At 40.0% G+C, this 14,425-nt stretch overlaps 1 protein-coding gene across 9 annotated transcripts in view; it reads right to left on the reverse strand.

Annotated features, from left to right (window-relative positions):
* Nucleotides 1–14,425, reverse strand: part of SYTL2 (synaptotagmin like 2) — a 107,627-nt gene that overhangs the window by 26,711 nt on the left and 66,491 nt on the right. For 5 of the 9 annotated variants that reach the window (XM_037042873.1, XM_037042875.1, XM_037042872.1 and 2 more), the window contains exons 6-9: nucleotides 12,741–12,855; nucleotides 10,455–11,261; nucleotides 3,430–7,251; nucleotides 581–679 (exon numbers count right to left, since the gene is read on the reverse strand). In XM_037042873.1, the coding sequence (XP_036898768.1) occupies nucleotides 581–679; nucleotides 3,430–7,251; nucleotides 10,455–11,261; nucleotides 12,741–12,855 (4,843 nt within the window). The remainder of the gene's footprint in view (nucleotides 1–580; nucleotides 680–3,429; nucleotides 7,252–10,454; nucleotides 11,262–12,740; nucleotides 12,856–14,425) is intronic. The other 4 variants (XM_037042878.1, XM_037042877.1, XM_037042879.1 and 1 more) reach the window with 1 other exon arrangement.

The raw sequence follows: 14,425 nt of genomic DNA on the forward strand, positions 1-14,425 counted from the left end.
CTTAAAGACAGGGACCAACTCATCTCCATAGCATGCAAAATTCATCAGACATCCAACTCTGTCATCAGTGCTCTTGATTTTGAAGCCCTGCTCTGCTGTACAATACTAAGCAAGTTAGTTTACCTCTTTGAGCTTCGTTGTCCTCATCTGTAAACTGGGGAAAACAACAACAGGTCCCTCACAGGGTTACTGATGCCAGGTGAATAAACTAGTGCAAGTAAAACGCTTCGCCAAGTCTTGCCACCCAGTACCTAATATCTGTTAGTTACTACCACCAGAACCACTGGCTACCACTGTCTTTTAAAACTCACGTTACTTGAATAAACACTCAAACTGGGATTCTTCAGTGCAAGGAAACCTAGCGTTTTAGTAACCAGATTTCATGCATTATTTTAAAAGCAAACTTCCAGCCACTTTCGGGCAAGCCTCTTGGGCTCACTTGGGAAAGGTTATTCCCATCCATTAGGGCCCCCTTTAGGGGTTTCAGTGCACGACAGCATGCGGTGAGGCCACAGAGGAGCACATGAGCATTTTTAAGCTTAGGCGGGGGCAGGAACAACGGGGCAAACTTTATTCTCACTTGATGACTCTGATGAAATGTCTTCTAGACTTTTGGAAGGCATTTTCCTAGCAGCTCTCCTTTCCAGAGTTTTCAAAACAGGACTGGGTTCTTCTGAACCTGTTGTAAGACAAAACCGATGAACGCTGCACAATAAAAAAATAACCCACCAAACTCTTATAACCAATGGACATTGAAATGGTAGGCTGAAAGGAGGCATTGTGCCATAAGCATCTATACCTTTGTTTACTCTGTGAAGCACTTCAAAGAAGGAAATGAAATTTCTTCACAAATAGTATAGCCTTAAAAAAATAGTTTTCCTGGTCAAGAAACATTTGCAAGTATAAATCATACAGAAACCAGATTGCCACGTTAATAGAAATGTGATCTCCTAGTCTTCTACACCTCTATTTTAGGCACATGATTTGTTCTGTGCCAGACTTTGAATCATTCCACTTCATTTCTAGCTTTTGAAGATGGCCACAAAGTAATTTTAGAAGCATTAAAAAAATTAGCTGAAACCCATAAAAGGCAGGGTTCAGATGTTTAACATCTGCGTATAATCAAATACAACACAGATGGATGAATCGTCCAAATCAACAGATGTCGGCTTTTCTGGGTTTCATGAGCTACTAAAATTTCCATCAAAATATTGGGAAGTGACATGAGGTAGTCAACTTTTTGTTTTACTAGGCACTTTAAAGGGTAGGGGGTGGCTCTATCACCCATTAATACCTTTTCTTTACAAAAGGAGGGCCCAAAGGGAAAAAAATCTATGACCTCAGAATGCAACAACTAGATACATATAAACTTTCAAAAAATTTCCCTGGACCATCCTTCATTTTTCTGTTTTGACAGTACCAACTCCATCATGGGTGACCTTCGGCCTGAGTGCCGACACCGATCGCTGTTACATTCTCGGGGCCTGGGACAGCAGTTGGCTGACGGTGCTTCAAAAATGTTTGCAAAGCCAATGGGTGATTCCATTAACGGATCAATAACTTTGAGAACTACTTCTCCAGACAACACTTCACAGAAACGCATCCCGGTTCCACCCAATGCTAATGGGCATTCTACAGCAAATGGGTCCAAGATGAATCAGACTGGAGATTCTCTGTGTTCAAAGTTAAAAGGTTTCTTACTATAGACCTTCTTGGAAATTTTAATGCCAATAATGTACGTAATCTCCCAGCATTTCCAAAGTATCTGACGATGGAACCTTTAAAAGGATTTGTTTTTTTTTTTTTATTTTTTTAGGAGCATGCAGAAAGGTATTGGTCAGTTAAGAGCCCAGCCACAGGTCGGATGCCTTAGGCTGCTCGTCAAAGTTTTGGTGCCTTTGTAGTCAGGTCCCCTCTACTCTCACCACGCCACCCATTTGTTTTAAGATAATTTAGGTTAGAAGATGGACGACTGTGACTGTACCATTTTATACCTCTTACAAGGCTTATAATTTTAATATATCTTCTCTGGGCCCTGTCTGGGCCATCATTTAATGTTGGTTATTTCATTGTTAGATAGGCTTTTTGCTGTTCAACCAGTTAGGCTGGTACACTAAAAACACACCACACACAGTAGGCAACAGTATCCACAGTAAGGGCAGACACGCAAGCCCTCCTCCTTCCGTGGGCCAGTTTACTCCAGTGACTCGTTGGGGCGGTTTGGTAAACGTCTCCTTCACCAAGTTCAATGTGCTGACTTACATTCTTGCATATATCTGGTTTCAGAGACAGGTGTTTCACTTGCCTTTTCTTACCAGAAACATTTGTTACAGGGCCTTCAACTTGGTGATTAGGACTAAAAACCCATTCTTTGGTCAATTTTTAGGAGGCTCCACAGCTACTTGCCAAGGAACCTAAATCTCGCAAGGCAGCCACTCAGCAAAGCTGATTTATTCTCATGAGATTGAAGGGAGCTGGAAAGTGAGAAATCCTATTCAGCTCCTAGGAAGGCGACGGACACTAGATGTGCAGCTTCGGTTACAATGTCCTGCCAGGGAGCATCCGTTATCATTTCATTACTCTCATCAGGTAACATATTCCTCTTTGCTCCTGGGTTTCTCTGCCCAACTGCCTGTGTGGATGGGAAGAGCAAACTGAGACAAACCCTGTGTTTTATAGCCTAGCTCCAACCAGGACCCATGACCCCACTTAGGTGAATATGATCATCGCTAAAATCTTCATCCACTTGGCCAAGGCTGGAGACACAGAAATTCAGCAGGCCAGGCAATGCCCTCGGTGTGGAATCAGGTGAGGTCATCTGACCAAAGTCCTACTCTAGAAGAGGAAGATTCTGAAGATAACTGAAAATGGGCGGGAGAGTGTGGCAACAAAAACACCACAGCAAAAGGGATCTGAGGAAAGCAAAGTTCCAGCCTTGCACTTTGTCCCTGGTGTGTAGCCACGGCTGTGGTAAACTAGTGCCCCTAAGAGGGAAATCTGTGCTCATTTGTGGCAATTTCTTGCCACAGATAGAACTAGAGAGTTCTGTTTGGATTGCCAGTTATGAAAGAAATTCTAATTATTTCCAGAAGGAAAAGTTTCTAAACACAAAAAGTTCTTTTTAACTTTTCTTAAAACCATTTTTAAAAATAGTTTTGAAAACTTCTAGTGGTGATTAATGAGAAAAAAGTAAAACTCTAAAACCTTGCCCTGTGGGTAAAACCATCTCTATGTAACTTTTTTAAAGACTCCAAAGGGAAATGTAGTTTTTTATCAAGAAAGGCTTGGGAGAACTGAAGTCATAAGAATAATTTAGCACTATTTGTGAGTGTAAAATTAACTCTAATTTAAAAAACTCCTTCATCCTTTACATCATCATTCCATTAATTAACTCATTAACCAATGGGTGAAAAACTTCAAAATGCTCACTGGACGTATTTCTCCAGCTTTCTGCATCAGAACCAATGTTTCTGTCTGAAAAATCACAGTCAGAGACACCTTCTCTTTCTTCCTCTTCTTCTTGCCTCTCATAGGGTGATGCTGGAATCACTTCAACTTGACTTGTTTTTGTAGAGTTTTCCTTGCTGGTCAGGAGAGGAATAGGTTGCTTCTTTCCAGACACACTAGTTGTTTCAGGACCCGCTTCAAAGCCAGGCTCCTGAAAAGCTGCTTCTCGAACCCATGTAACCTCATTTTCACTATCCTTGGGTTCGGGGGGCTTTATGGTTTCAATGATCCCTATTTGACAGCCCACACAATGGGTCCCAGGGATGATCTCAACTCTACTTTCAGAACCATGGAGATATCTTGATAAATCAGTCACAGCTTCTCCTCTCAACATGTCATCACATTGGCTGACCTGAGATCTGAAAACATTACTCTTAAGCTTCATTTGAGGGGCCTCTTGGGTTCTGCCCCAGAACCTGGGCCACTCTGACTCTGAAGTCTCCTTCTCAGGAGTATCTTCCCTCACTGATACCTGGAGCTCATCAGAGGGAGAGTCTGATGCTTCTTTAAGGAGTTTCTCAAAACCAGTATCAAAAGCACTTTCAGTTATTGATGGAGCTTCAGACTTTTCCACTGTTTCTTTTATTTCCTCAGGATGGAATTCAGAAGCAGCTGGCCTGGGCACCTCAGTACTACCCATCTCTCTTTCATATTTTGAGGACAGAGTTTCATTTGTTTCCTTCAGTAGTTTCTCTAAGCCAGCACTGAATTCAAGGAATGCTGATTTAGGTTGAATAATTGTTTCCCTCACAATTTCGGCCACTTCCTGAGGTAGCTCTTTGCTATACTGATCAACAACAGAACCATATGAGCTGAGGGTTTCTTCTGATGGAGTCAGTGGGGCAGCTAAAAAAGATGCAACTTCATGAGGTTTATCAGGAACTACATTGAAGGAATAAAAATCCTTTCTATCTGGAACTGTAATGTCCATTGCAGCTGATGGTGGAGAATTTTGGAGGCTACCTGCTGCTTGTACTCCTTTAGGAAATTCTTTCACTTCTCCAGGAACTACTTCCCTCCCAACTGGGTAACTCAACCAAGCTTCTCTAAGTAGCTTTTGTAACACAACATTTACATCTTTCAATGCAGGTTTGGGTGGAATGATGACTTTTTCCACAGTCTCTGAAATCTCCCTTTGAGGAGGTAGTGACTTATCCTGAAGAGCAAGATAAGCATCTCGGGAAGAAGGCACATGTTGAAGAGAGTTGCCCACAATCCCAAAAGAACCCTTTCTGTGAAGATGGGAAGGTTGATCCAATGGGTAAGAGCCTTCTGCAGCCTCCTGAAACAAGGTTCCCATGTGTAGCTGGCACTCCCCACTTTCAGTTTGCTGGGGGAGAGCTGTTTTTCCCAAAGTTTCTTCCCCTTCTGGAAAAGGAGCTATCATCCCTCTCTGATATGCTGATAAGTCATCACTCTGTTCTATGCCTTTTTCAAAAACTCTACTTTCTTCAAGCTCAGAGTTGACCCTACAGGTAATGGGTTCCAACTTGCTTTGCAAGGGAGAGGGTACAGTTTCAGTTCCTTCCTCCTGGAGTTTTTCTAGACTAGCAGCCAAAGTGTTTGGTTTGGCCTTTGGAGGGGCTACTGTTTTATCTACATGCTCATTAATGATGTGCTCGGGTCCTCTGGATGCTTCCTCAGTATTAGCAAAATCTGCCTTCAGAGGACCTGTCCTATTTTCAGCACCACCTGGTCCAAGCACTTGTTTTCCATGAACTTTTTCACCAGAAGGTTGGATTGCTGGTGATGAAGCTTCTGAAAGCAGCTTCTGTAAGCTGACATTAAAAGTGTCTTTGTAGTCTTTAGACAAAACATTTGTTTTCACTATGGATTCTTGAACCTCTTGGTCTAAGTGATCCTTTTCTTCCTTGAACACTGGAGTAACAAACCATTCCATATTCTTTTGCACATTTTCTTTTGATGACTCATTTCCTGGAAGCTGATGAGTGGACTCTGTGGGTGGTTTCAATGGAAATGTGGTTTCACACGGTAACACCTGGAGTGTGCACTTGGAATTTAATTCCTGTGTTTCCTCTGTTGCCGGAACTCGTGGGGGGCTTAGAAGTGTCTCTATCTCATGGGTATTTTCTCCTGACGATTTGATGTCATGGACTTCTTTGTGTTCCTGGCTATTAAAAGGCACAGATTTTCTTTGGCTTGTTTTGGTGGTATTCCTCTCAACATCATCCTGACTGTTTGGGTTGGTTCCTAAGTCCCAAAACTTTCTCAGACTCTCAAATTGAGAGGGATTATAAACCTGTTCTGTATTGAGTTCATCTATTCTTTCTTTTAGGGACATAACTTTACAGTTGGGATTTGATCTATCAGTTAAAGATCTGTCTTTCTCCAAAGAAGTATGCATTTCACTCCCAGCATTTGAAGGGTGCTGTGGTGCTGGCAAAGTGATGTCTCTTCTGGAATGTAAACTGTCTGACCCTGGCAATCTTTTCCTAGGCTCATTTATCTTATTCTGAAACAGAGACACTTGATCTGATTGGTCAGTTGAAGGATAATTTTTGGATGGGCTTGATATTTGGGCCCTCGTCTCCTGAGGTTTCTTTGAGGAACAAAAACCAGAGAGATGAACTGGTTGGCCATCCTCATCTAGGACCACTTGTTTGGCAGTTACTTGATTGTATTCATTCTGGCCTGTAGCTAACCTGTCCATGGACTTTACAGGCTGATAGGCTTTAGCAAAAGGTCGTCTCCGATTGTGTGAAGATGTGGGTTCTTTCTGAGTTAACTCAGGTGCAGCTTTCTCACCTTCCCAAAACGATATTCTGTCACTCACTCTTTTGTATGTCTCTCTTAGCACTTGGCTCTTGGGAACCTCACCAGTTTCTTGTTGTAGTTGGACCTCAGGCTCCCTCCAAGGAGATGTATTTTTGGCAGCCCCAGGGAGTGACTCAGCACCTTCTGGCTCTATGGGAGCTTTCAGAACATAAGTATCTCCTTTGCTCACTCTCTCTGCCTTCACGTTGTCTTTCAAACCTGGTTCTTTGACAATTTTTGAAGTGTCAAAATTGGCCTCTGTGTTTCCTCTATCTTTTTTGTAAACATGAAACTTGGGCTCTTCTTCACATATGCTGCCAACTTCCTTAATGTTGCATGGAATTTGGTGTGCTGCATCAGATCCCTTGAGAGCACTGGTTGGGTGAGGTATCCCATTTCCCATTCCTGTGTTTTTTGAAGCTTCGCTATAGTTCACAGTTTTACTCCTTTGATTTGGATGGTAGATTCCAAATGGCTGCAATAAGCCTGGACCTTCCTTGCTTTGATGGGACAAATGAATAGATTTGGGTTTGAGATTCGCATTACTGTCTTGGCACTTTCCAGAAAGCAGCATATTTCCTTCTACCTGGGACATTGCATCAGATTCCATAGGCATCAATTTAACTTTGGTGGGTAACAAAGCCTTTGAGCCATTTCCTTTTAGAATGGTACCATCTGTCAGCAAGGTGGTGGCAACTTGTGATTTTGAGTCTGCCTTTTCTTTGGGCTCTATTCCTTGGAGATGTTGGAGAGACGACTTATTGTCATCTAAATGAGAACTTCGGTTAAACCAGTCTAGGACTTTAGATATGGAATCATCAGTTGTCTTCCTTATCTCAGTGGCATGTGGACCAGACTGTGAGAACGTTTCGTCTTTTAAGGTCTTGAGAGGAGGCTTACCTTGCTGATGGTCTCTGGAACTGTGATCTGGCACCTGAGAAGGCTCAGGCTCAACACGAGACAGTTCATCTGCAATACAGAAATGCTTTTCTAAATAAGAAAAGAGAATGCTTAAAAGAATTATTGTTCAGTCACTCACATCATCTTTTAAAAAGGTACTTTACACTTACAGGTTCCACACTATTAGCTGTTTATATCAGCATTTTTCAGGGGTTATAAGGTAAACCATCCCAATTAAGATATTCTGCCAAAGATGTCCTATGCCAGTAAAGGAAGGTAAACGGAGATGCCTAGACGTATGGGGTATACACCAAATTGGGAAATTTCTTTCAGGTCTTCGGTTTATTTTAAAAATTCATGTAAATTTTGTATTCTGCTCCATGTTACATTTATATATAATTTTCTCTCACTCTCAAATCATCTTTGCATAAAATTCACCTTCCAGAAAGATATGCCATGTTGATTTTATGACTCCACCTACCCACTAGCACACTCATAAACACTTGGAGTTTATACCCAAGTTTGAGGAACACAGACTCAGAAGATTTCAGGAGTTGAAAAAACACCTTTCAAGGAAGATTAAACAAGAAGTTCCCTATAGACTATCTGAATGAAACAGTGAGAATGTTTGTATTCCTGGGCCACACTCCCGATCTATTAAACCAGAATCTCTGAAGATGGGGCCCAGGAGTCTTTAGCAAAGGCTATCCCAGCGACTGTCTTGCATACTGGAATTTTAGTACCATGATCTCAAGAAGCTCCTTCACTACCCCCAATTTCCCTCCTATAATTTGTGACTTAGAAGTAGTTTTGATGGGCCAAATGAACTAAAATGAGAACTGATGGAAAATTTGATCTCTACCTGACATTGGCTAACCAATGACTAGGAGGCTAGAGGAGAGTATTTAAGTTCTTTCTAAGCCATCAAGAAAGAAGAGAGAGTCCTTTCTGAGCCTTAATCAAAGGGCGCAGGGTACATTGAGATGAGGGAACTCAGACATTCTTCCCCTCTGGTTAAGATCCAGGTGTTCCAGCATGTCTCCTCTTCTTTATGAATGCTAAACTATGTGATTCATATTTCTGAAAATTATGTGAGCTAAATTTTTATGAAGTCAGCTACATTTCAAATGCACTAAAGGGCATATTAGTTAATAAAATTCAATCTTTAATTTCATTCCTCAACTCTGGTTAACTATGAAAACAACAAACTTTTATATAATAATTGATGATGACAAGTTATAGTAAATACTGGTTTCCTTCCTTACCTATACTTTGTACTATTAAATACATGTAATCATTGTGAAATATCTTTGAGAAATTTTTAAGAATTCTGTTAGACTGTTTAACAGAAAACGACTCAATGATGAAAAAGTGTTCATAATATACTGTTACTGAAAAAAGAACTCTAGGCAGTACAAACATAATTTGAAATTATATTCATGCTAAAAATTATTGAAAGGCTCTACAATGAAAGGCTAGCAATAGTCACTTCCGGGAAACGACATCACAGATAGTTGTTTTCTTCTGTGTGCATTTATTCTTTCTACTTCTGTCCCTTCACCTCTAGGTCCCACATATTTTAGCTACTGAGCTATAGCACCATTTATCAGCTCTTGGCTTGAGGCATCTGAGAGCATTTCTTCTTTTCAAATGTTTAATAATGAAAGTGTATTACTTTAAAAATAAGAACAGTTATTTTAAAACTTGGATGCCAGGTAATGTTCTGTTTCCTTTAAGGAATTCTTTTGTTTTGTGTTTTGTCCAGGATGAGCCAGGACGTTGACTATTCTGAAGTTCAGAGCTAAAGTCAAACCTTCATAGTTTGAAGAGATTTTACCTTTTACTTGGTCCTAATTTGCTTTTTATGCTCCATATTTTTAGTGTATATTTTTGTGGTAAGCAGGAAACAAGCAGGGTGCTAATAAGGAAGCAGAACTTTGTTTACAAGCTCTGGGGTCAGACAGCCTGCCTGCCTGCCTAGGCCCCGCTGATGACTGATGTCCTCCTCCCAGTGTTCATGGGCAGTTGTGATTTAAAGATCAGACAGCACAAGTAAGTAGTTATTACAAAATTTTGAAGATATTCTTTAAAAGCAGTTGCAGTTTGAAAAACAGTAAAGATTTGCCAATTTTTTCCTATGGAAAAATATTACCAAAGAAATACCCGTCATCTTTTGAATAAACATTTAAGTAAGCATCATCCAATTATTTGCTAATATTTACTCAAACTTTAATAATTTCCTTTAATATGAGTTCCTTGACTTCTTAAAGAAGTACCTGCTGGTTTTTAATTTTTAAGAAATATTCTGTTCTCTTCAAAGGATTTTTAAGTGTCCAGGGGAAGGGTGGTGAAAATGCTTTGTCCTTTAAAAAGTAGGTTGATCTGAACAAGTATGAAACTATAGAGCTGAGCAAAGTGACTCTGGGTTAACTCACTATTGACCAATAAGGGAGAGAGAGCCAATGAGTTAGAAACTTGCCTGTTGCTACCATAAATATTCTTGATAATAAAGAAATAATTATAAGGTTGGATGAAGACTTACTGAAGATGGGAGAGTAAAAGCAATGATTTTCATCATTGTTACTGGTTTTTTTAACATAAGAATTATGAAGTAATCATGTAAATATGGGAAGGCAGTTTGAGGTATCCCCTGAGAGTTGTAGAATCTTCAAGAGAGAGCTAGTCAGCTGTTTGGCAGGGAAAAGCAGCATTCTTGTTACCTCTCAAGTCACACCAGCTGGAAGAGAAAGTTCCTGCAGAGCTTTTAAAGGCTAAGAACAAAGGCCAGAGGCCCTGTGTAGGCCAAAATAAGTATTCAAAGTCTTGTTTCCCATCCTTTGAGGACAAGAAAGTGAGGGTTCTCTTGAGAATAAAAGAGAAACCAAAGTTTGGTTAAATGGTAATTGACGAATTTGAATTAGATAAGTAGTAATATATTTATTCCATAGAAATGTATTAGCATATCTTCAATTCTTGCTCTGTATAAAAACTTGATATAACTCAAAACATGGCAATTTTTGTAAATAATTGATATGATTACATTTTTAGGCTAAAGCATAATGAGCCAGAAACTATGCTATCTTGATTTCTTTAATTTTGGAGGTTGAGGAGAACCTGCAAACCCATTGAGGTATAAGCATTCCCCAGTGGCATCTGCCTGACTTCCAGCAGGAATGGCTAGGAGGCAAAGTGCAGCTTCCCCTGGTGCCTGGCCTAGCCATTCCAAGCCCACTGGGTCAATGCTTATCGCCTGATAGTGACAACTCTCTTACCAGCAGGGCTTTTGGACAACTTCGATTCAAGCCTTGATAATTCTGATGATTTAGCTTTGTGTTCATTGACGGTGAATGAGTTCTCACTGCACTGTGGTCTTGCCGTTAAAATCTCCAAGGGAGAAGGGTGCCCATAAAGTGACAAAGAACCAGAAGTGTTCAGCTGATGTGTTTCATTTTTTACTGCACGTGGGCTTGAGTCTGATTGATGTGAAAGCAAAGGCTTTCTGTATTGGGAAGACTTCAGGTCCTTCCCAAACTCATCCATGTCCCTGACATCTTCTGTTCCATTCTTCAACCTGTCAGACTCTAAAACACTGAATTCCCCCACTTCCCGGCCATGGATTAGCCCACTAGCACTCCGTGGGAGTTCGTCCTTCACTGCAGAGAACCTCACGTGCTTTGATGGTTCCAGTGAGTTTGAGGAGGAGTCATCTTCTAAAGACCGCTCCTTCTCAGAAATTCTCTCATGGATGGTAAGGCCAGGTGACACAACTTTGCTTCTGGGTTCAAAGTTCTGATGAAAACGAACAGTTTCTGAGTCTGTGCTGCTGGAACTGGAGTTGCGCTTCAGGATCCCTCTCGGAGCTCCTCTTGCATTTAAGGAGTCTGTCCTCTGTCTAGGAAAATACTGCTTATCGTCCTGCTTTAAATCATGTGATTTGTAGATCATTTTCCTGGCTTTGGGGATTGGAGCTTTGATCTGGGATTCACTCTCAGGGCCTGGAAAATTCTGCTTTGGTTTATCTAACTTTTGGTTTGAAGTAGCCAGGACAGATGACTTTTCTTTTGTCCCTGATAATTCACCTGAAATTAGTGACAGATGAGTTAGCAAGTGGAGAGTAACGTGTAATTTAACATCCTTAAGAAAAACTTAATCTATATATAGCAAAAGTATTAAAATATTAAAGACAATAAGTATGTAGTACAAATGCAGAACTAATTAAAAAGCTTTTTAAAATGTATGCACACATTTCACTGAACAATACATTTGAGATTAATGTCCTTTACATATATACTTTGTGGTATTTTATGCTCAATAAAAAAGTTTTTAAGAAAGCAATTTGAAAAAATGCCTCAGGGGGGAAGGAAAACACAGAAGTCACTTACAAAAATGTATATATGGAAACCAGAAAAAGAAACTCAATTAAACAAAACAAAACTTAATAGCTAAAACAAAAATTAACTTTGTCAAATGTTTAAAAAAAGTAATATATTCCAGTGACTTTTTTCTGTATAATATTTATGCTATGTAAAGTATTCCCAATGGAGAGAAATATTAATATTACAACAGGCTAATTGAAAGTCCTAACTTCATTTTCAACTGGTGATTTTCTACCCCTTACCCAATCTTTAATGTTTGTGAAATTTTCTTAGTTACTTTCTATTTTTTATTTTTTGATTTGAAAGAGAGAGACATCGATTTGTTGTTTCACTTATTTATGTATTCATTGGTCAATTCTTTTTTTTTTAAAGATTTTATTTATTTATATATCTTTAGAGGGGAAGGAGAGAGGGAGAGAAACATCAATGTATGGTTGCCTTTTGTGTGTCCCCTGCTGGAAGTTAGCCTGCAAGGAACCGGCCTGCAACCCAGGCATGTGCCCTGACTGGGAATCGAACCGCGATCCTCTGGTTCGCAGGCCCACACTCAATCCACTGAGCTATGCCAGCCAGGGCTCATTGGTCAATTCTTGTATGTGCTCTCACTGGGATCGAACCTATAATGTTGGCATATCAGGACAATGCCCTAACCAACTCAGCTACCCAGCCAGGGTGTTCTTACAGTTACTTTTGAAGAGATTAAATTGTCTAGTACTTCCTTTAATGGTATGGAAGAATGGTGAAATCTCATAAGAGGCAGACTTAAATTACTAGTCACAAACCTGACCTAATGCCCTCGAGGGACTGGGCTGACAATTACAGATTAGAGGATCATAACATTACCAAGTACCCCTTTTCTTTTGAGGCAAGCTTTTAATTTTCAGCAGAGCTGGGTCTGCATATGGTAGACATCCAATAAAAGCTGTTAAATGAGTGACTGAATGCCTCTGGTCAAAAAATTTCCCAGTTCAGCTCCAAGGCTGAAATGCACGATCCTCTGCCTTCCAAAACGTGTGCTTCCTTCCTTCCTTCCCGGGAAACCAATGGTCAGAGCAGAACAACAAAACCACCAGGACCTTTCACTTTCTCTTAAAAGTTATTTTAGTCAAAAAAACTCTGAGAATTCCCTTCGTCTACAGATAGCAGAGATAAAAATATCTAGTCTATAAAAATAATATTTACCCTCTTTTGAAGTCTGAAAGAAACCAGTCCTTCCATTTTCTGACTGCTCTTTCTTGGTTTGTTGAGATAAGTGATCTTCTGGCAACTTGGAGCTATTAAACGGATTCTTCCTTTGCTGGGGGAAAAACACTGTTTATTAAACCCATTTTAAATGTCATAACAACTCAGTGTTAGCAAATGCTTATTATCTCTGATATTTGATCGTCTTACCCAGTAAATTCTATCTGGCATGTTTGAAAAATGTCTGTGTTGGTTAATCAGTTTAGCATAGAATTACTATATGAAGTCTGTCCAGAAAGTATCCAGCCACATACTATGAAAAATAGAGACATTCACTGAAGAAGACATAAGATACAAGAAACATAGGTCAATGACGTCTCTGCCACCTTCAAAGTAGGCACCTTGGGACCTCCCACAGTTCTCTCAGTGTCTCTTCCACTGTTCAAAACACTCTGCAAAACCCTTTGTTGGAATCACCATCAGCTGCCCTGTCATGTTTTCCTGAATCTCATCAAAGGTCTGAAATCTCTTCCCTTTCAAATGTGATTTTAGTTTTAGGAAAAGCCAGTAGTTCTTGGAATCCCTAGATCAGCTTCTAGTTCTTGCACTGTCAGTCGCCAATCTTTGTTGATGGCAGCCCATACACATTCAACATTGTCAGGTGTTCTGCTTGCTGCAGATCCTTCCAGAATGTGGATCACTTTCAACAGATTCTTGACCATCTTTGAAGCATTGTGCCACACTTTTATTTGTGCTGCCCTCATTGCATTGTCCCTGAAAGCCTTCTGAATCATCTGAATCATTCTGTAGAGGAATGTGCAAGCTTAACACAAAACTTGATGCAGGTCTATTGCTCTACTTGCTCAGTTGTTTGAATGGGACAGCCACACAGTACACATGCTCACTCAATGTGGCCTACTTCCCCCACTGACTAGTACAGTGAAGTCATCACTGTTCACACATGCACACTCCAGTCCACTCTCCTTGGCTGCCAGGTTACATCGATGTTGTGCAAAATATTCTCATTATATTAACAATGGCTGGAATTTTTCTGGACAGACCTTGTATTTGTCACACAAAAAGGTAAAGCTGTTATATAAAATATACTCAACAGTATACAATGTTAGACCAGAACCAGGGATTCAAATTTATATGTCACATTTTATAGAAGTGAGAAAACTCAGGCCTGGATATATCAAAGAGATGGTTAAGATCAAGGTATATCCGACACTCTAATAAGGACAGACTCCCTACCAGTGCTCCTTCCACCAATGAGACTCTCATTGTGCTGGATTAAACCTATACTAAATATAACTGTAATCGACCTTTTCTATAAAGATTTAAAAGACACTTATCAACGTATCTTGAATTATTTATACTCATGATTATGATTACAAATTCTAATGAAGAAACGGTATCATTAAACAGAACTTTTTAAATTAATATAAGACTAAGTATCAATGTTTACTATCTATAATTTCATTAATTGGCAATCCCCTCCCCCAGGCAGATCTCTAACACCGGGTCAGGAAGCAATGAATAGGAAAAAAACCTGACATGGCATAAATAAGCCACACTCCATAAGCTTAAAAGAAGCAGCCCCAAATAGCTTCAGACTTTTTATTCTCTAGGGCAAAAAATCTGGGTCTTCAGCATGATATACCAATAACATGGTACTCATCAAC

The sequence above is a fragment of the Sturnira hondurensis genome, unplaced genomic scaffold (assembly GCF_014824575.4).
Source record: "Sturnira hondurensis isolate 20B ecotype Veracruz unplaced genomic scaffold, ASM1482457v3 Scaffold0003801, whole genome shotgun sequence".
NCBI lineage: Eukaryota > Metazoa > Chordata > Mammalia > Chiroptera > Phyllostomidae > Sturnira > Sturnira hondurensis.